The sequence below is a fragment of the Biomphalaria glabrata genome, chromosome 10 (assembly GCF_947242115.1).
Source record: "Biomphalaria glabrata chromosome 10, xgBioGlab47.1, whole genome shotgun sequence".
In the NCBI taxonomy this organism is placed as follows: domain Eukaryota; kingdom Metazoa; phylum Mollusca; class Gastropoda; family Planorbidae; genus Biomphalaria; species Biomphalaria glabrata.
The window spans coordinates 44,090,731-44,106,785 of record NC_074720.1 but is presented as its reverse complement, the minus strand read 5'-3'; the positions used below and the strand labels follow the sequence as shown (position 1 = coordinate 44,106,785).

At 32.9% G+C, this 16,055-nt stretch overlaps 1 protein-coding gene across 24 annotated transcripts in view; it reads right to left on the bottom strand.

Annotated features, from left to right (window-relative positions):
• The window catches only part of LOC106054261 (twitchin-like), a 175,176-nt gene that overhangs the window by 100,831 nt on the left and 58,290 nt on the right, over positions 1 to 16,055 (bottom strand). For 21 of the 24 annotated variants that reach the window (XM_056044312.1, XM_056044311.1, XM_056044313.1 and 18 more), the window contains 16 exons: positions 14,914 to 15,240; positions 14,445 to 14,460; positions 13,328 to 13,544; positions 12,527 to 12,617; positions 11,765 to 11,997; positions 11,498 to 11,589; positions 10,674 to 10,887; positions 8,935 to 9,022; positions 8,681 to 8,739; positions 7,806 to 8,049; positions 6,828 to 6,958; positions 6,234 to 6,246; positions 5,274 to 5,648; positions 2,430 to 2,519; positions 979 to 1,001; positions 65 to 140 (listed from right to left, as the gene is read on the bottom strand). In XM_056044312.1, the coding sequence (XP_055900287.1) occupies positions 65 to 140; positions 979 to 1,001; positions 2,430 to 2,519; positions 5,274 to 5,648; positions 6,234 to 6,246; positions 6,828 to 6,958; positions 7,806 to 8,049; positions 8,681 to 8,739; positions 8,935 to 9,022; positions 10,674 to 10,887; positions 11,498 to 11,589; positions 11,765 to 11,997; positions 12,527 to 12,617; positions 13,328 to 13,544; positions 14,445 to 14,460; positions 14,914 to 15,240 (2,289 nt within the window). The remainder of the gene's footprint in view (positions 1 to 64; positions 141 to 978; positions 1,002 to 2,429; positions 2,520 to 5,273; positions 5,649 to 6,233; positions 6,247 to 6,827; positions 6,959 to 7,805; positions 8,050 to 8,680; positions 8,740 to 8,934; positions 9,023 to 10,673; positions 10,888 to 11,497; positions 11,590 to 11,764; positions 11,998 to 12,526; positions 12,618 to 13,327; positions 13,545 to 14,444; positions 14,461 to 14,913; positions 15,241 to 16,055) is intronic. The other 3 variants (XM_056044326.1, XM_056044328.1, XM_056044329.1) reach the window with 3 other exon arrangements.

The window sequence follows — 16,055 nt, the reverse complement described above, 5'->3', positions numbered from 1 at the left end:
ATTTTACTAAAGATCAACAAAGAAAATCAAGATGAATGTAGTGAAATATTTATAACACTGTTACCTTCAAAAACGACTTGATTGACTGGTTTCTCTTTGAATGTTGGTCCATCTCCTATTCTCATGGGTTTCTTGCCATCCTTAAAACAAAAACATTAGAGAAGTTGAAAACTTAACAGCTGTATATTAATTAGTTTTTTATAAAAGCTCTTTAATTCCAAGAGTGTTTTTCATACTAAATAATAATGAGATGTTTTTCTCATCCTGAGCAGCTTGTACTTATGAGGTTACTTTAAAGAAACTTAAGCAAGGGCAGACAACATTTTTTAGGAGGAACAGAAGCAACATTTTCAAAATTTTTAAAAAATTGATAAATTTAACAGAACAAAATAGTGCTTTCAATTTTTCTGTCCTCAAAAGGTAACTCAATAGGAAGTGAATAAAGTCTGAATAGGTAGACACAAAGATAAAGGCAAATTCCTCATTCCATATGCTAGGACAAATTTGTACAAATACTCCTTCTTCCCTAGTACTATTAGAGCATGGAATGGGTTGTCTGAGCTAGCCAGGAAAACCAGTGACTTGGCAGAATTTAAGTCATTGGTTAACATGCATGACTGAATGCATGACGCGTAGGACATAATCATCTTCTTTTTTGAAGAAATGTCTGTATTATATAAGATAAGATAAGATAGCCAACTGTCTACAATATGTAAGAAAAATGCTGTGTTCCCTACCTATTTCACCTCACACAATTTATATTAATCTGAATATTTCTATTTTATATAGTACATCCTTTTAATAGTTTATCTATCACATCTTTCACTTTTCCTAACATTGATTGAGCATTATATGTACTTGTAAAAAAAATTTAGATATTCTAATGCTACACAATCAAAAACTGTATATGGAAAACTGAGATTTTTATATGAGGATTATTTTAGCATTGTGATTGTGAAAAACTAATGGACAACATACCTTCAAGTCAATACTAGCTTTTCCTGTGAATATAAAGTCAAATATTAATGCATTGGTCCAATTTTAGTATAGTATCTAAATAGAAACTAAACCCATCATTTCTAAACACAAGATACAATTGTCCATAACTTTATTATTGTTACTTTTAAAATTGTAAAACTAGCAGAGTATAATTGATTAAAGAAAACATTATCAATCCTTGAGATTTTAAGCTAGCTCTCTAAAAGCTTTATAAAGAAACATTTAATTGTAAACACAATCAAACTAACGTCTCTACAATTAAAAGAAAGAGCTCAACCCATGTAGATTATTATGTGATGACATCAAGGATCAGGTTTCATTGTATCCCAATGGGTGCTGCAATAATTGACCATTAACACTAAGCACAGACAGGTCAAACAGGAATGTTAATTATAGGGAAGTACTCAGAAAGTCGTTTCATCATTTACAGTTCAAATATCTAACAGCAACTAAAAATGCTGACAAAATTTTTCAATCGATTGTTAAGCAGTGTTTTTTGTTGTTTAATGTCTGAGTACATTCCTACCAAAATGTTATCATCCGAAAGTTGTATAAGTATCAGTCACTAAGGAGAGTTATATCTTGACTAAATGTATTTGGAATGAATGGAAACTAAATGGGAGACTAAAAGGACTAACAAACTGTACTTTTACACTTACACAAGACTTAAATCACAAAACACTTTTCAATAAATGAAAATACAAAAAGTTGAACGTCACTAAAAATAAATTGTAGCAACTTACCGTGACGGTGTGCTGAACCAAACAGTTCTAAAATTTATAACTACAGTGAGACACCTACCTGGCCTGAGGCAGTTACAATTCTCAAAACACTCATCATGGTCATTATGATCAGTTAAGACAGGCTTACTTAATGGAATGATAAACCATTGTGTTGGCTCAAAATTATAATACTACAGCTTGTAAAGTCTTAGAGCCCATCTGATAAGAATGACCATGTAGTTAGGAGACTGCTGCATTTAAAAGCTCATTAGAGAGTTTGACATTTACATTTTAGAGGATTATATTATAAAAAGATCATTATAATGAAAAATATGGTCATAGACACTGTAAATAAGGAAATAAAAAAACTGGAAATACAAAGCAATAAAAGAACACAGAATATGAGGCAATGCAAAACAGAGCATGCAGGCCGAAGCACAACATAGTCAAGAGAATATCTTGTGTAAATATCAGGATACAATTATTAAAAGGCAAATTAAAATCAATAAATAATGTAGACTTGTTTAGACCATCATAACTGTTAAATTAAATATATGTATTAAATGTTAAACATTTTTTTTGGTTTTCAACTCTGTTAATTGAATGATTAAATGTTATGTTCTTGTCATCCAACATTGAATGAAGTGACCATACTTTTAATGTTAATACTTGTCTAGATTACGTTACACGGCGACGCTGGTCACTAACCTTCGTCCGAGTCCTCAGCATCGAAAGGATTGCTCTGGTCATCCTCTTCCTCCTCTTCCGATTGGTCACTCTCCCCTTCCGCAAAGCCATCTTAGCAAAATGTACACAAACTACAAATTTAGGGGCAGGCAGGTAGAAAGAGAGAGAAAGAGAGAAGCAAACAGGCAGCTTGGCCAAAGCTTTCATTATAGTGATTTATACACAGAGCGATCTACTTAACTATATGCACAAAAAATGTATGTAGGAACTATCTCTATGGTGATAGTGATAATCAGCTAGAAGCTCAAACATGACAAAGTAGGTTCAATTATAAACATCATTATAAAAATTATTGTCAGAAAATAGTTTTAACAATAATTTAAATTCAATTTTCAATAATGTTAATAATAATGTGTTAATTTGTTTTTTAAATTAAGATATTCAACCATGTCCAAATATCTTCTGTACCTCACCATTTGTTTTTATAAACTACTGATTCCAATGTAAGCCACTTGGCATAAATATGATTTGAAAATGTTTTTTATTATTATTATTGAAAATGCCAAAGGAAATCACATATGACTCAATTTGTTATTTAGCTTTGCATGCTCTCATGGTATATGCTCTATTCGAAAAAAGGGAATAGACTAGCTTGTTATGCTCAAACTAAAAGTACCACCATAGAGATAGTTTACATTTTCAATTAAAGAGTACTTCATAGCTCATAATGCTTTGCTATCTAGACTACAAGTGTTTGAATAGTTACTCTATAAACATTGAAGTATATTCTCTCTATCTAGATATACATTAACAAAGCTGCTATTTAGTCTGACTTGAAACATTCATTTTTTAAAACTCATTACTCTACTATAAATTATATTTACAAATGTTGGTTTGGATTAGTTTTTATTCAGTTAGTGAACACATATAAAACTTTTCTTTATTATTTAATGTCACCACTGGTTTACAGAAATACTATCTAATGACTAGCTGAAGACATTTCCAATAAATTGGTTTACACTACAAAATATGTTATTTGGGTTACCAACTGGCTGACAGGAGCAGTGACTATGTTTATTTGTTATTAAAACAGAACTAAACAAGTCTAAGTGTCAATAGTATATGAGTGATATACAAACATACAATAAGATTGTATAGAAATTAGTTTCTACATCTTGTAAGTTTAAGTGAGTGAGCTGAGAGGGTGCCTGTGATTTACCAAGACAGATTTTCTTTTTGTTAAATATCCTCATCCCTTTTAAAACTCTGTTGAAGCCTGGGAAGCTCTGTTTAAAAGTCCTGTGCATGCTTGTCATGGAACAGGTCAATCACATCAGGTTTCATCAACTTATGAAATTGCCTGTTGGCTTAAGGACATAAAACTATGACAGCCATTAAGTATTTCGGGAATGGACGGCCCTGTTAATGAAAAAGATTTTTATCTTGGCAATAGAAAGTCAGAGAGGAATGGAGACAGTCAACACTGATCTTGTGTGGTGCCCCAACGGTTCAACAAACTAAGGGACAGGTGAAGGTACATAAATAGTAATTGTCGAAGAAATAATTTCATTGCTGATAGAACCAATAAGAAATAGTTTACATCAAATCAACGTGGAAAAAAAAGAAATAAGTGTTTCTGCAGGAATAGTTGCGTAGAAAGCAGTCCTCAATGTCAATCTAGATAGAAGAAAATCCTAGTTCTAAACTACACACAGACAACATACCATCTGGACAACTATCTGGACAATCTGATGACAGGTAGCATGAAACTACCAAAGATGACCACAAAGTGATAGCGTCCGTCAATGTTCCAAAGTACCACATTGTTGAATACACTCAAAAAGTATGAAGAATTAGTTGTCACTAAGATCTGTCCTTTAAATCTAGAAACTGATCCATCATACAGGGGAAAAATGTAAAAAGTCAAATGAACAACACAAGACATTTGGTTTACAGGCCTACTTGAATCTAAGATTAGGGCAGACTGAAGCTCTGGCTAAAATTAGTGTTTAAACACCATTAACAATTTACAACATAGAAACCATAGGAGTCAGGGAGTTAATACTTTATTGTACAGCTATTAGAATCCACCTGTTTGCTATAATATACAAGTGGGCTGCTTTTTTACCCTTGTTTTTTTTTGTAAGGAACATTTTTCTTAAAAAAAAAATTACATAGTTTTAAATCATTTTATAATTTAATTTTTTTTCTGCTTAAAAATGACCATTTATTATGACCTCGGAAAAGGCGAAGGACGAAATCATCTTTATTTTTTCAACTAACGTCTGTATTTCATAAAATGACTTGGTTATTATAAAATACGATTTTTTGAAATCTGAAAAATACTATGAAACAATCTTAATTTTAATATCCAACTATATTATTGTCTCCCTCTGTCAGATCTAATCTTGTCCAATGTGTGTCTCTCAACTACTTAATTGCTTGACTTTAAATTAAAAATGGTTTACTTACACCCTAAGTTCTACATTATTTTCATCTAAAATTTAAACCTTCCCTTTATGTAGTCAAGTGATTATATAAATTCTATTAGTCTTTGTAATGTATCATTTCTATCAACAGAAGCTTTAAAAAAAAAAAGGGACATATTTTTTTGAATTACTCCATAAATAAGATAAGATAATTGTATTGGTCCAAACGAACGGAAATTCAGTTTGACTACTATTTAGCCCATCTCAGCGTTACTACTATATCTGCAATTTAAAATGTATTAATATTGAGTAGGCTAGCTGTGTAGCTTTGGTTAATCAAGAAAGTTAGTTGACCAGTGCAGCCATGCCAGCTTGCAGTTATTGAGCCACCAAAAGCGAAGGTAAGAGTGAGGATACATTAATGATTGGACTATACCTTCTTCCAGCTCTTCTAATATTGTGGTGTGTTGTTTCAGGTAGGGCTTACTACCTTTACTTTTGGAAGTCTTGGATTTGGGAGCAGAACCATCTTTAGGCTCTTCGTCTTTGCCAGGAGCTGCCTTTTTAACCTGTTTGCCTCTGTTAGTTACTCTACCTTTCTCATCCTCATCCACGACAATGGCAGGTGCTTCTTCTGGCTTTTTGGGCTCCTCTGGCTTTTTGGCTTCTGGTTTTTTTACTTCTTCTGGCTTTTTAGCAACTTCCGTTTTCTTTGGTTCCTCCTTTTTCTCCTCTACTTTTTTGGGAGGAGGAGGAGGAGCACTTTCTTCTTTGGGTTTGGCTTTTGGTGCTTCAATAATTTCCTCCACAGCTGATAGGGCAAGTAAGACGTAGAGACAAGGGGACAGAGAAAGAGAATACAAGCACTCAATATCATATATCTAAATCTAATGTGCGTAAAATGTATTGTCTACTAGGTGCTTGAATATTTCTCAATAACAACATGCTATCTCTCTGTGGAGTCAATGGATATGTGCTCAAGGGAAAAACGTTCATAAGACTTGTCTCAGTACACTCATCCAATGTATCATGCTAACTATTTCAGCAGTCGCTTACACAGTGACATTGTATACGGATAATAATTTCACATACAATTTTGCATACATTCAGCATAATATCTGATACAAGTAGAAATTTATTTCTAAATGTACAGTAGCATAAAAGCTTCACAGACTTTTTTTGTCACAATATACCAAGACATAATGCACACCTAGAAATAAATGTTCCAAAGCTTATAAACATTCAATCTTCCTCTAAGGAGCAACTTGATGGTAAAACCCACGCACCAAACAAACTTCATTGCAGTCATATCAATCAAAATACTCGGTGCTACTCAAGACTTGACTAAAAGAACTGCAATGTCAAACACCATCAATGAATAAAAATCAAAACTTACGTGTATCTTGTTTCTGAAATATACAAACATTGTAATGGTTTCTACTAGGTTATCACTTTACAATAAATTACTAGATTATTAACGATAATGGACCGCACTGCTTGTTACAGATAAAATAGTGTACTAGCTTTTCACTGGCACAACAGTTTACAAATGAGTTATTTACTAACTTATCATTAATACAAAATTATAACAAAAATGAAACATCCCATGTTCCTGAAGCTGATAATTGGTATTCATGAAATTAATCATAGTGGAATGTCACTTGAGTATGCCCACCTTGTCCGTCAAAGCTGCATACTCTATTGAGAGGCCCAAGCAAAACACTGGCCCCAAAAACACCATATAAAAACTAGCTGCTTGATCTGGAAACCACTGAACAGTTTATCCCAGATATAGGTCTAGTTATCTGAACCCTCCAACATGATTATGAGAATGCAAAAGAAGAAACATTTACTTAAAAAATAAAGACATTTCTAACCTTGTTTAAAACAGACATTTTATTGTTGATTAAAATGAATGGTCTACTAAGATCTCTTATGAAGAAGACAACAATGGCCAGATAAAAATGTACTAGCAAGGGAGACAACTTACAGTTTTGGATTGTGTTCTAATCTCCATTTTACTTTCTTCAATTTGCTGACTTTTTATTTCAATCTTGTTGGAATCCTTTGGCTTAGCCTCTGTCTTATTTTGATCATTTTTAAGTTTCTCTTCAGGTAATTCTGCTCAGGAGAATACAAGAAATAAATGATGGTATTTTACTAATAAATAAACAATGGTATTTTGACAAGAAATAAGCAGAGTATTTTACTAATAAATAAGCAATGATATTTTTACAAGAAATAAACAGAGTATTTTACTAATAAATAAACAATGTATTTTTACAAGAAATAAACAGAATATTTTACTAATAAATAAACAATGGTATTTTGACAAGAAATAAACAGAGCATTTTAATAATGAATAAACAATGGTATTTTGACAATAAATAAACAATGGTATTTTGACAAGAAATAAACAATGGTATTTTGATGATAAATAAACAATGGTATTTTGACAATAAATAAAGAAGTGTATTTTGACTATACTTGATTCTATTTTTATATTTGTTGTGAATGCAACAATGTATGAGTTCATTCAATGTCATTTTCTTTTTTTTTCAATTCCTTCTATAGCTCACACTTTCTTCAAGGGTGGAAAGAGGAATGATGGTGGTCAAAAGACACAAATAAAAAACTTCAGAAAACAATTTAATCATTTATTTCAGGGTCAAATTGTGTACACAGAAGTATGGTTGGTTAGCGAACTTGATACAGTACCACACTAATAATGTGGATCTCATGGGTATGATTCCCTGACTTTTTTTTCTCTTTATTTTTTTTATGTACAAAAAATTAGAATGTTTTATTTTTATTTAAAATTAAGTAGAAATTGATATATTTTAAAAAATGATATTACCTGTTTGTGTTTTTTATCATTATCAATATTTTAGAAGTTAAAAGTTGTTTTAGGAAAGGTTAAATTGTAAACGACTAAAAAGTGAATTTGTTAGACAATCAATGCACTGACCTTTAACCTGTAAACTTGCCGTAGATGATGCTGAGCCCCACTGGTTCTTGATTTCTACTGTATAGTTTCCAGAATCTTCTGGGAACACTTCTGAGATACTCAACTTGGCTGTTCCTTTGTCGTAGGTGACTCCAAATATGTCTCCACTTTTAATTGGCTTCTTGTCCTTTGACCAATTAACTTCAATGGGCTCAGTACCTGAGACTTTGACCACAAACTCAACTTTGTCACCATCATTGACAATCTTTTAAAAAAAATATGAGGTTAAAGTAAGCACTTACAAAACTTGACACTAATTCTAGACAAGTTTTCAATCATTTTAAATCTGTTGAAACAATGTCGCCCATGCTTTTAATTGATTAAACTCAATCTATAGGATGACTGTGAACTCTACACTACTCTACACTACACTGCCAAATGATCACTCAAGTTCATACAAATTAAGTATTCCTTTTTCAAAGTTTATTTTTAGTGCCAGTGTCATGAAACTAAATTGTAATCATGGCTTTCAATGACCTGCTATGCCAACCTAACTTTAAGGTTATAAAAAAAGTTATATACAAATACTAATTATAGATACTAGGTATTAATTCAAACTTTGGATATTTTTGTATTTTCCAAGTCTGCTTTTTGTAGTGATCACATTTTCATTTTTTTTTTGGTGAAACTATTTTTGTATAGCACATCTCTCATGCTATAGCATGATCAGGATTCAAACTCAAGCCCCCTTGACAGGTAGCCAAGTGTTTTTCCCCCTCAGCTACAGATCCCACCAATTAAAAAAAATGCAATTCTTCAAAATACAAACTTATGAAACAAAAAGAGTAAAGTTTAAAATATATATGTATATATAGAGAGGTCTTTAGGCAGTGTACCTTGGGTGTCAGATTCTGGACAAACTTTGGTGCTTCCCCTTTGACTTTGGGCTTCAGAGCTGAAATAAAGATATGGAAGTTGGAGGACCAATTTACATTGTAATATATTTGTTTAAAATTAGAATTAAGTCAAATTGTATAGTTTTTCCATTAATTTTATTAAATAAAAAAAAATAAAAATAAAGCAACCTCAATGTTTTTATTTGAATGATTCCTAAAGGTTTCTGCTCTAATTAGTTATAACAATGTCTTACCAGACACATTGACAGTAGCTGTTGATGTGGCCTCTCCTCCGGCTGTTTTCACAACTAATTTGTAGGTCCCTGAGTCTTTGTCACTGAACTAGAGAGACAAAATACAGCAGAACATTCAAAACTGTTGTCTTCAGCAGAAGTCTAATGAATTAAACATATTTTCACACATGGAATCATTTCTAACTATGCCATTTAATAATAGTCATAGGCTAATTTTAACTCTCTTTCCTAATTGACGATACCATTGTTGAAACCCCCCCCCCCCCCCCATTAAATTAAATTAATTTTTGATTTTAAAAGCTGATTTTTTTTGAGTTTCATAAAAAGAGCATGCATTCTCCTATAATTCTATACAAAAAGTAATGTTTTCTGACTACAAACAAAAACGTTATTGAAGTTTTATCATTACAGGGTAGAATGTACAAATGTGAAAAAAGAACATTTCTGTCAGAGTGTGGAAAAATAACTATGAAGATAAAGAGTTAAAGAGTTGTGGTGAAATCACTGATGTAATGCCATAAGAATGTGTTCAAAACATTAATGCAGTATGTTGTTGGAATTTCTTAGTCACAAAGCTTAATAAAACCTTACATTCAGTTTCTCTGACATGTTTATTGTAATTTTTAGTGCAATTTCTGTATGTACAATGACAGAGTAAAATATCAAGAGGGGGGTAAAAAAAAAAATCAAGATTTTATTGACTGCAATTTAAACTAAAATATTAGCCTCCAAACAAACTTCCCCTAGAGAATAGGTTGACATTAATGTAAGTCTTAAGAAACCCCACTGTCAGGGGCAGGTAAGGCAAGAGTGACTGTGCTATTTCTTTGTTGATTAGTATGAAAGAGTTATATCACTTTGTTTATATCCCCATGTATGAATGTGAACAGTATACATGTGATGGTTTTGAATGTAAGTTTTTCTTGTATGATAGAGAGATATTAGTAGCCAGTTGTTTCCTTGACTGGTGTTTGTGTTAGTTCTTAAAGTAGAAGAGAACGGATTTTTGTTTGCTATTACTGAGTGTTTTCTATATAAATAATAAACTGGTGATTTCATGAGAGATAAAGTTTTTCTGGATTCTTTTGATTTGTATCTATAAGTGTTTACTATAGATCTGCAGTAATGGTTCGTAAGTAACCCTTGATGAGCCAAGTAAAGAGCCTGACACCCACTTTAATTACATCAGAACTAGGATGTGAGCCACAAGTTCAACTCTTTGATTCTCTCTAGCTTTATCTTTTTTTTGTAAAACTGAAGCCATTAACTATTGTAGGCTAAATAAGGATATCAATGAAATAATTTAAAACTATGTTCCCATTCACATGTAACAAAATTAAAAGAAAACTTAATTCCATCGCATAAAATGTTTTAATCTAGAAATGTCATTCAATACAACTACATTTAATTTTACAATGGATGGCTGCCTGGCCAAGTGGTATGCGCCTTAAACTCTCATCATGACGAAAGGCTCACAATGTAAAATAAAACAAAATAGACTATAATGTAATTATAAAATGTGTCTATTTAAGGATGGCTGCCTGGTCGTGAGGTTTGCGCGCTGGACTGTCGTTCGGATTTATCGACGGTCAAGGGTTCAAACCCTGCCCGCTCCCATCCCCTGTCGTCCTGCGGGGAGGTTTGGACTAGGAAGTAAACTATCTTCCACTCTGAAGGAACATCCGAAACATGTAAAAACAAACAAAGTCTTAATATTTCACCAAAGTGCTCCCACTTACACTTGTAATCCGCAAAGTGGAATAATAGAGACCTTTCTCCTGTGGTAGATCAATCTTGTATTTGTTATCTGACTTCAAAGGTTGGTTCCCAAAATACCAAGATACAGTAGGCGGTACTGCACTCTGAATTCCCTGCTCGATGATAATTGATTGACTTGCTTCATCCAGGCGAATGTTTGGCTTGCCTTGTAACACGGGGGGAGGTTCTTTGGGTCTGAACAATTCAAACAAAACAAAAGACTTTGAAGGCTGAAGATCGTCAATGCATAAAGAAAGACTATATATACACTCTTGGATAAATAATATTTTGTTTACTTACTGTTAAATATCAGTATATACCTATAACTATTAGTAACTGCAGACCTAGATTTGAAAACTCATGTGGGCTTTGTAAAGTTGATATAATAAATAAAAATACAAAATATTTATAGTTGATGTAGTCCCTTAACATGCCCCAAAAAATGTTAGAAATCCTACTGCATAATGCTACCAGTAAAACTTTTACAGCTCTGAGGTTTAAAAGGACAGTTTACCTTTAATGGTTGTCAAATAAATGTAATTGTGTGCTTTTAACTCTTTTGAGCTGAAAACGAGATTGCTAATTAGGTCTAACTTATGCTCCACAGCGTTCTTTGATAATTTCATGTTAATTTATTTACAAAAAAAGAAAATATGTTTTTTTCCATGTAATGAGAGATGGCCTTGTAGCCTATTTAATGCTAAACAAAGCCAAGTAGAAAGAACAGCTGTTATACATTCATTGTTAACATACACATTGATACTATACTGGTGGGAGGCCTGTTAGTAACAAAGTATGTAATTACCCTTCTAAATTGATAGTAATATTGGCATTGCCTTCACCAAAGTCATTCTTAGCTGTCACTTTATACTGTCCACCATCATCTTTGGTGAAATTCTAAAAAGGTAAAGAGAACAAACAATTAAAACTTTATTTAGTTTCTCTCAAATGCATAAATTATGGGCTGTTTTCTTCATGAAACTTCTACACTCTATTAGTCTTGTCATGCTTTATTTGCCAATAGCCATTCAAATGACAATTCAGCATATTTGTTAATTATTTCACCACGTACCAATATTTCTAGTTTTAAAGTATACTCATTGCCATTCTCAATGAGTGTTGGAACTATTCTAGAGCTGGCTTGGAGGGTTGATGTCCCCTTGTACCAGGTGATGGTAGGCTTTGGATTGGCAGAACACTGGCATTCAATGACAATATTTTTACCACTAGCATCCTGAGCAACTTTTGGCTTTTCTTTAAATGCTGGAGCAATGCCAGTTGGTGGCTTGCCAGGCTTCTCACCACCTGAGAAAAACACAAGCAGGCCAGTTAGGTAAACAAAGTTGGCTCATTTTACATTTGGTCTGACTTCTCGAGGAAAACTTTGAATTCCACATTTCATTGATTAAGAAACATTTACACAAAGTTACAGTTTTATGCATACAATTAAAAAAAAAAGTGGATTGACTTTAAGACTTTTAAAGAAACAGTAAAAAAAAAAAGAACTAAAGTTCCTCTTGTGATCTATGGGGCAGATGATGTAAAGGTCATCTGTTTTTGTGGCCAGCACAACGAGCAACCGCCTCTACTTTCTCAAACTATTATCAGATACCCATTAGAGCTGTGGACTTAAAGGTGCCCTAAAGATCCAAAAAGTAAAAATCCCAATCTTCACTAGTATTTGAAACCAGGACCTCCAGTTTGGAAGCTTAGTGCTTTACCGCTCAGCCATCGCACCTCAAAAAAACTAATACATGAAATTTTAAGGCATTTAGAGCTAACATTATAACTTGTGAGTAGCAAAACATCTAAATACAAATGTGGTAAAATTTACCTTGAAAGTTTAATGTAATATTGGCATTGGACTCTCCTAAATCATTAGCTGCAGTACATTTATATGTGCCAGCATCTTCAGTGGCTGGATCCTGATAGATAAAAACAGTATCACTTTAGTTTTTAAATCTGTTTCTATAGTAAATTATAAATCAATATCTTATTTTATCAACACATACATCTACTACATAAATTGATTACACAATAACAAAGTTGCCTAATCTTTTCTTTTATAGACAGTCTCTCAAATGAATTATATTATTTATAACTCTAGCTCATATTGCTGTTTATTTTTAGCTATCATTATTGATTATTCAGCAAGAATAACAATTACTTAAAAAAATGTCCTCATTTAATGTTAACGAATGTTAGCGATGTTTTATCAAGCTTGTGTCAGCAATATTTTAAGTTTTAATATCACTGCCTGGTATGGCAATCTGAACATTAAAATTTAAAAAGCTTCATAGAACCAAACAAAAACAAACCCTATTTGGACAGCTGTTTGAGAAAAACATTCATAAGAAAGCTAAAAAGATTTTAGAAAAAAAAAAATCACCCTTTGGAGATACAAGACAAACAGGCACAATAACTCTTTTGTTCCCCTGGCAATCAAACCATTAAATAAAATTCAATTATCTGCTATAAACATTTCACAGCGTGAATATATATTTTGGTTTTCTATAGTTATTTTGTTTTGTTTGGTGTAAAGCACAACTGTTAGACAAAGTTCCTTATGGATAATAAATATTATTTATATTATTATTCTTAAGACTTACAGGCTCATTAACTTTGAGCTACTTACACGTATTTGAAGGACCACTGTGTAGAGGTCAGCTCCACTGGGGTCACGCTGAATGGTAATAGAGTATCTGCCCCCGTCTCCTACTTCCGTTGTGTCCCTGAACCACCTGATCTGCGGGGCTGGCTTGGCCTCCAACAGACATGTCATAAGTAGCAGGTTCTGTTGTTGTTTGATGGTCGGTTTCTGTGTGAAATGTGGAGCTTTACCATCTTGACCTCTGCAATATAATAATAATAATTATAGCTTTTATTTAGCACTACTTTCATGCTTATAGTCAACAAATGCATTAGATAGCCTTTAATAAGAACAATAAATGACTGCCTGGTTATTTTGTATTCCCTTTAGACTGTCATCTCAATAGTCCCAAACTTAAACCCTGCTGCTTCTATCCCCTGCCACCCTGTTTGAGGTTTGCCTTTGTCTGCATTTAGATGTGATAAAATATAGGCCCTCATAGCAATGGAACTAAATGCTACAGAAAGATCTTAGCTAGGACTTACAAAAACTGCCTCACAAATGAAGAGATTAGAAACAAGATTAATACATTAATTGGACCCCATGATGACCTGCTAACCACTATCGAAAGACGCAAACTTAAACTCTATGGTCACATTACAAGGTTCTCAGGGCTCGTAAAGACCTTCCTTCAGGGAACAGTACCAATAATAAGAAGAAGAGGCAGACAGAGAAAGTGATGGGAAAACAACATAAAATGGACAGGCCTAACATTGAATGAAATTCTATATCAAACATAATACAGGAATGGAGAAAGACGATTGATAGATCATGTGTGGTGCCCCAATGGTTCAACAGTGAAAATAATTGCAGGTAGCAACTGGGTTTATGTAGTCATGTCAAACACCGCACCTGTCTCTAATCTTTGAAATCAAAGACATTGCCATTATAATAGTCTTCATTTCTGAAAGAACGTCCAAATCTTAGAAAGTAAGCAAGCAACAAGCTAAGTGAGCTCACAATGACAGAATAATTAGTTTTCGCTTAGCCAGGCTAAGCCAAGGTCAAAGTTTATACATTCATAGGAGACCAATAGCCAGACAGCCCTAGACTGAACAAGAGTGACCACCAATTAAATAATTAAAAACAATTTTGGACTTACTGTGGTTTTTTACTGCCTGCCATCAGATGATTGGTTGTGGAAATAAAGAAATTCACAACATTAGTTAATCAAGATACAATGGAACAGACTTAAATGATACATGACAGTTGATACATTACAGTTTACAATAGGGCAAAGTTTAATACATTTTATACCAGATTCTTTATTAAAAATAGAAGCTTCATATAAAAGAGAAAAGCAATAATTACTTGAAACTAATGTTTCCTTCTATTTAAGTTAATTCTAAACAATACTAAAGACTGCAGTTAAAACAAAGCATCCATGCACACACAGCGTGATGAGTTATTGGGTCAATAATAACAACACTGACTAAAGCATTGGTTATATAGCTAAGTTTCATTGTGCTGGCAGACCCAACTGTCCATGTCTGGATAACTCATGTATCTAGATGATTATCCTGGAGCAGATGAAGAGGGCTTAAAGTCTAGGGGAAATAATAACCTCTCACCTTCAAAATTGAGAGTTATGGTTGCTGTTGCTTCACCTAGAGTGTTCCTTGCAACGGCTCGATACTCTCCACCATCTTGTAAAGTGACCTGAGAAATCTGAAGGCTAATTTGGTGAACATATTCTTCAGACCTCATGTCCTGGAGCAAGCGAGATGACTGCTGAATCGGGAGATTGTTGTGAAACCAACTGACTGATGGGGAGGGGTCAGCAGTCAGCTGACATTCTATTATAACAGCCTGGCCAGATTGACGGATTGTAGGTTTTTGAACAAACTGTGGCCTTGAGCCCTGGGCTGGTTGTGTCCCTTGTTGCAATATCACCGAGCCTACATCAATATGGTGTTAATATGTAATACAATTCAACAAACACAGTGATTTAGGCACCTAAAAAGCACCTAACAATATCTAGTTAATCAAATAAATAGATCAAGTTAACAAAAAAAGCTGTGATATTAATGTGCATCTAAAAAAACAACAAATAACTAAACTAGTTTTATCATCACTCTTGTCACAAAAAAAAAAGCCATTCTTAAAGAAATTAAAATAAGGCTGAGTTTTCTTTGATATAAATATTCTAGTAATTACTTGATAACTAGTATCAATACTTTATCCTTTATAATTATAACTTTGACTACTAATACATTAGCAATGTTTTTATAAAGAATACATTCTGATAATGTTGAAACATTCAGGAAATGTAGTTTCTCTACAAGAAGTCTAACAATATATAGCTTCTAAAGAGAAGAAGGACTCAGATGGATCTAATAATGCTTCCATTACTTATAGGGTCTACATAGTTACTACATAAGCTAATGACCTACATTTGAAGACAGAGTTATCAATCTATTTTCTTTTTAACAAATTAAGATTATCTATCATACCCTCTAGTCAATAGTCTAGCATGCTCTATTTTCTAATTATTTCCATAATCAAATTGCGACTTATATTTTTGATTTTAGCTGAAAGACTTGTTAAAAACTAGCTCATTTGCATAACTTTTTAAAAAAGATTAAAATAGAAACTTAAGAAACAAACACCAAAACAAAAACTAATGTTTTAAACTACTTCTAGCAAGTTAAGTGTGCACTATTAGAGTCAGCTACTCTAGCATTCAGAAAGTTGTAAAGTTAATATGTCTACA